This window comes from Atta colombica, unplaced genomic scaffold (assembly GCF_001594045.1).
Source record: "Atta colombica isolate Treedump-2 unplaced genomic scaffold, Acol1.0 scaffold150, whole genome shotgun sequence".
Taxonomy (NCBI): Eukaryota; Metazoa; Arthropoda; class Insecta; order Hymenoptera; family Formicidae; genus Atta; species Atta colombica.
Window position 1 is genome coordinate 1169287 of NW_017259240.1, and position 6355 is coordinate 1175641.

At 35.3% G+C, this 6355-nt stretch overlaps 1 protein-coding gene across 3 annotated transcripts in view; it reads left to right on the forward strand.

The window, feature by feature from the left end:
• The window catches only part of LOC108685299 (G-protein-signaling modulator 2), a 9116-nt gene extending 3625 nt beyond the window's left edge, over positions 1–5491 (forward strand). For all 3 annotated transcript variants that reach the window (XM_018190020.1, XM_018190021.1, XM_018190022.1), the window contains exons 5-8: positions 490–961; positions 1172–1389; positions 1516–1660; positions 4838–5491. In XM_018190020.1, the coding sequence (XP_018045509.1) occupies positions 490–961; positions 1172–1389; positions 1516–1660; positions 4838–5041 (1039 nt within the window). In that variant the 3' untranslated portion in view covers positions 5042–5491. The remainder of the gene's footprint in view (positions 1–489; positions 962–1171; positions 1390–1515; positions 1661–4837) is intronic.
• Positions 5492–6355: the final 864 nt, after the last annotated feature.

The following is a 6355-nucleotide window of genomic DNA, read 5'->3' on the forward strand; positions in this document are numbered from 1 at the left end:
TACAATATTAAGTGAAAATAGACTGATGAGATTAAATACATATATGACAAATGCTATATTCAAGGCAGTTTTTCGTACCTATTAATATTTTTTGTGAATTTGTACAATTTCCAGTACAAGTTAACTGAAAGTTGATTATTTCTTAAAACGCAGTCTTAAATCAAAACTGGAGTAGTAATATCATAAATTAAATGGACATTTAATTTGTATTATTGTAATTTAATGTTATTGCTGCAAATAAGTATGTTAAAAAGCTGCTAATGATTTTACACTGATAAACACAAATATCTTATACAGGGTGACCCATTTTCAAAACCTTTTCTATTTGTTATTTTAGAAAAAAATATTTTAGGTAAAAAAGTGAAACGGGAAGGTTTTGAGGAGAATGTATTTTAGTCATGTTGCTTTTGAATTGCTATACAAAGAGAGTTTAAATAAATCCGCAATTTGCAAAATTATCAAAAATTAAAAATTTTGTTTAATGTTTAGGAGGACCTTAGTTCTTGCACAGGAATTGGGAGATCGCGAGGTAGAGGCGCAAGCATGTTACTCTCTAGGAAACACGTATACTCTCCTGCGCGATTACTCGGCAGCCATTGAGTACCACTTGTGGCATCTGAGTATAGCCCAGCAATTGAAGGATCGCGTCGGCGAAGGACGCGCCTGCTGGTCGCTGGGCAATGCTTACGCCGCTATGGGCAATCATGAGAAAGCGCTGCACTACTCGAATTTGCATCTGCACATTTCGAAAGAGTTGGAAGATCAAATGGGCCAAGCTACTGCGCAAATGAATGTCGATGACTTACAAAAAATCCTCGGTCTAGAAAAAAATCAACAGGAGAGCAACAAGGAAAATCTAAATATCCAAAAATTAACAAATGCGACATCAAATGTTCCGACAACCATGCCCTGTAGATATAGACTCAGGCGACAAAGTATGGACAATCTTGATCTCATTAAGGTTTGCACAAATTTTCTATTATTGAAACAATACTGAAATAATAAATTAATTTAAATCTATTAATTTTAAAAGTACAATTAATAATTTATATTAAAATATCAACGTTGAAATAAAATTGATAAAAAATTACATGAAAAAAATTAAAATTTTTATTATATAAAATATATTGTACATATTTCATTAAGTTAATAAAACTAACAATTTAATCAGCTCACACCTGATGCAAAGCAGAAAGATAAATCGGAAATCGTGTTGGACAAAGACGACAACGTTGCATCGCAACCTTCTCAAAAGGAGGAAGATAACTTTTTTGATCTTCTATCCCGGTTTCAATCAGGCAGAATGGATGATCAACGTTGCGCGCTCAACACAAAGCACAATCCAAAATACCGAACGATTTCACCAGAAGTATCAGACATGGATGACAAGTATGTGAAATATTCTATTCTTTTGAATAGATGCTAGTCATTGACTTATTATGATAATATATTATATTATAATATATTATATTACACTTATAATGTCTAACGGATGTTTGACAATTTTATTTTTAGGGATGGTGAGGATTTACTGGAATTAATCGCTGGAATGCAAAGCAAACGAATGGATGAGCAAAGAGTGACGTTACCCTATCTACCAGGGCTGAATACCAATCAAGACTCGGATGATTCCTTTATCGAGATGCTTGTCAGATGCCAGGTTTGGATGTATTATTATTATTATTATTATTATTATTATTATTATTATTAACTTTATTGCACTGTTAACAAATGCATTAGATAGAATACATAGTATTATTTGGTATCACGTATCAGTTACACTACAATAGCTGACAGCTGAGCAGCTGATTTGAAGCCGTACTTATATATTAGAATAAGTGAATTATAAAAATTAAATTCAAAACAATTAATATTAAAATTACATAAATACGCAAATTACTGCAAAAATAAAATATTGAAGTAAAAAGAAACGTTATAACATAACATACTATTCATAGAGAATAACAAGAAGAATTGTATAAAACAATTGATCCGACATTAAAATTTTGACGCAACGTATCGAGTAATTTCAGAACGAAATATAGAAAGCCACTGTAAAGAGCGTAAAGCAGATGGTATATATTATAAAATTTCTCTGCCGTGTAGGAGAAGGCGCTATGAAATTTAGATTTGTGATGAGTAGGACATGAGCGTTGCTAACGAGTATCAGGCAGAGCACCTGAATGAAAATCAATGTTAAAACGGATTAGTTCACGAAGATATCTAGGAATATTGGTGCGAAGAACATTATAAATCAAGCAATATAAATGAAACGTTTGAAAATATTCAGAGCGCTGAAAAAGCAAGGAGTAATATTACCATACTTTCTAACATCATAATAAAAACGAAGATAGGAATTTTGGATTAATTGTATTTTATGAAGATGATGATTTTTGAGACAAGGATATATAGTGTCGGCATAATTAACAGAGATATTATTAGAGATTGTGTAACTTGTAGTTTCTGAGAGACCGATATAATGTGACGAAAAAGATATAGTAATTTAAAGAGAATATGCAAGCCTGCATTTAGCAACAACATGGTGTTCAAATGACCATGATGAGAATGTGTGAGTCTAGAATTTTAATAGTCGTGCTGGAGGTCAATAGAACATTTTGAATAAAGATATCGAAAGCAGGAAGGTGAGAAAATAAGGTAGAAGAATCAGCAATTAAAAGTGAAGATTTGGGGTTTAAATGCAATCCATTCAAATGTCGATCATTCAACGATTTGTCGAAGGTTATAATTTAGTGAACGTGCAGAGAGTTTCAGAGGATTTGAAAGATATGAAGAGCAGTACTTCGTCAACATAAGTACATGTAAGGTCTAGAGGAGATAACTAGAAGGTAAATCAGCAACGAATAGATTAAATAGTAAAGGAAATCGCTATCCGCTTTTTATGAAGATGTATAAATGTACTGACATTCTCGATAGTGAAATTCACAAGAGGGAGATGCGCAAATTGATGGGTGAAGCAGTGCACTACTTATATATAAGGCAACATCACCACTCCTTAAGCCGTATGCCCTATCAAAGCGCAGTAGATAGTAATCTTTAATAACATAGATAATCGAATCATTCCTCTTACGAAGTCACGTCTCGGAAAGAGCTAGTATATCAAGTCTGCAAAGAGAGATTAAGTCTTTTACATATGCAAAATGAGGCGTAAGAGATTTTATGTTTATATATGCAACGCGAAAATTTTCAGATCGCGACGTATTTAAAGGCAAGCATGGAGTTGTTTAAAATAGGTAAAGAATTTAAGGAAACAAGAGATAGTCTATCAGAAGGAGAGGATAGAAAGTAAATCTTTCGGAAGCAGTAGAGATCGTATATAGAGATTCTATTGGAAGGCCATAATTCTTTAATATCACGCGCAATGATTTCGCGTTTACGACAAGCTGCAGCAAGCCACTCATTTCTTTTTATTTAATTATCATGAATCTAACGATAAGCGGTCTAGATGAAAGAGCTCCTATCCAGTCTTACTAAGTTAGCAATATCATCCGGCAAAATCGATAGATCCAGATTAGAGGCCAGAGCTGACAGAAGACCCAAATGATCTTCACCTTGAAAGATTGGAACACCAAAAATGATGATTTCATAGCTGTGAGAGTTCAAAACTTCGTATGCGAGACTCTAGGCCAGCAACAATCCTCATCGATGATGAAAAAAACCGATTGAACGCTTTAGTGGAGTCTTCAAGAACGATACAATGTTCTTCAAGGCCAATGATCTTCTCAATGAAGTCCTCGACATCGTCTCTCACAGTGGTAAATCTACCGATAGCCGAATTTACATCACCAGATGAGGCAACAGCATCCTCGACTATATCCTACTATGTAACCTTGAAGAAAAAGCTTCCAATCTATTGTCAAGACCACCATCGAATTGAGTCTAGCCTCTATGGATCCAAGCCTAGTCTCCAGCGAGCTAAACCCAAGTGTCAGACACCCTATCAGCCTGATCGGCGAGCGTACGCACAACATTGACATAGAAAATCCATCAACAGCATTCTTAACATTCATAGAATTACGATTAGTGGGAAGGAGGAACATTATCCGCAAAAAGAGTATAAACAGCTGCGTGGTATATGAGCATAAAAATCGCTTACACTTGGAACAAGCAGATCGACCCGAAGCTCCAAGTTTGCTTTATTGTGACGAGGACATCATAGCAAAATAAAATGATAAGATTAGGATGAAGGATAATAATATTTACACACCGTTTAAAAATTAGGAAAAGAATAACAATACAAGTGTTAATTAACTTGAAATGTATAGATAAGGATAAAGAAACAAAGCAAACAATCTTATGTATCTTATGTAGTTAATTTGAATAAAATTTACTTCACGAATAACTCGTAATGCAACCACCGCCAAATGCAGCTCAAAATGCGTTGAGTGGTGCCGCCAAAGCTGCCCCCAGAGAACAGATGCAGTCTTAACAGTCACAGAGCAGTAGGCCAAAATGGTTAAGAATGTCCAATGACAAAGAATGCAGTAAAGCAGTCAAACAGTTCACAGATGCCGAAGCAGACTTGAAAAGCTGGATGCAGATAGATAGATAAAATCGCCACCAGAAACAGACGAAAGATTCTTCAAAGAAATTTCTAATATAATGTTGCCAGAAAATCAGATGGAAGAAGAGCCGAAGAGAGCAAATAGTAAACAGGTCTGAATAGGACAACGGCTCGCGAGCAACATTTAACTTGATGCTGAAATTTGAACTGTCGAAATTGTCACGTTACTCATACTTTATTATGCATTGTTTCGAATCTTTTCTTTTGTCCGACAGAAAGGACACCTCGTACAAAGGATTGTGTATTTGCTTTCAGAGTTCGCGTCTAGAAGACCAACGAAGTCCTTTACCGGCTGCATCAACGTTGCAAGACGCCGAGGAGGAAAGAGATCGAAGAGCCAATGGAAAAACTCAATCAGGATCCACAGTGCCCGAAGAGGATCTCTTCGCTCTAATCCAAAGACTTCAAGCTGGTCGGATGGAGGATCAAAGGGCTTCCGGACCTGGCAAGGCATGCTAAACTCGCGAGAGCAAACGATGACTTAAGTCCTCACGAAGTCCTTCCACTTACTGAATTCTTTCAACTTATCCTCGATTACATCGATGCCTTTGTTCATCACCCCGATTCTGCTTCCTTGATTACTTAATAGAGAGAATAACTGGTACTATATCTGAACGGTCTGATTTGAAAAAATGACTCATATCTGGTTGTAAAACACAGTACCAAATTGATTAAATTTACAATTAGTAAAGGCAAGAAATCCATGTGTTACTCAAAAAATGATCTCAGTAAGTAAAATGCAGAATATTGACAGATTGGCAGCAGATTTGATAAAAAATGTCAGCAGATTGACATTAATTGCGATCAAATTCTGCTTCTATCGACAGAATAGCCATCAGAAATTGGTAGCACACTTTGCTCAAAATCTGTCTTTGCAAGCTTTCTGGAATTATTTGTTATTCTGTCACTGAAAATATGATACAAACTGAAAGATTTCACATAGACTTTACGTTTAATTCAAGAATACTTAGAAAATATTTATAAGCTATTTGCTGATATCTTTAATATTTACTATTTGGAAAACTATTATCCTCTTTTTTTTTTCAAATATGGAAATAGTTGAAGAAATGAATTCGTTTTTGCACTCAGACTTTCGATTCCGTTCAAATAGACTTATTCATTCGCGTAGACTGCTGCGTCTACAATGGTGTAATTGTTAAGTAATTGATACTCTCCTAATCGATATTCCATTCGGGAAAAAAGGATTAGATCTGATCAAGGGCTCTATTCTGTGCACTTACCGATAGTAGTGCTGCGCAGCTTTTTTTATTCATTCATTCAATGACGCAACATCGGGACAAGGCCTACTTCTTGTACGTATGTCCGTGGTGCTCATGCAGATTGTACACAAATATATGGAACTTATGATTTAACGCCAGTTCCGAACGACAGTTTGATAGGTTTTCTTATCAACAAATATTCTTGATAGTTTGCCAGACCATTAAAGAAGAGCAATGAGCGCGTGAGAATTTCTTGGATCTGCCGGGGATCCCAGTCCCTTAGCATAATAGACTCGCGCGGTGCTCACCATGTAGCTGCGCAGTTTTTTTACTATACGAAATATTTGCGCAACGACACTGACAGCTATCAGTAGACATATATAGAATAAGATTTCAGATCAAATTGAAATTATATCTTGGCAGATCAAATTATATCTATTTAGATATGTTCAGATATACAGACTTCTCATATCTGCGCGAATCTAATCACGCAGATATGTTCATACACAGCCATATACAGGTCAGATCTGATCATATATATATATATATATAT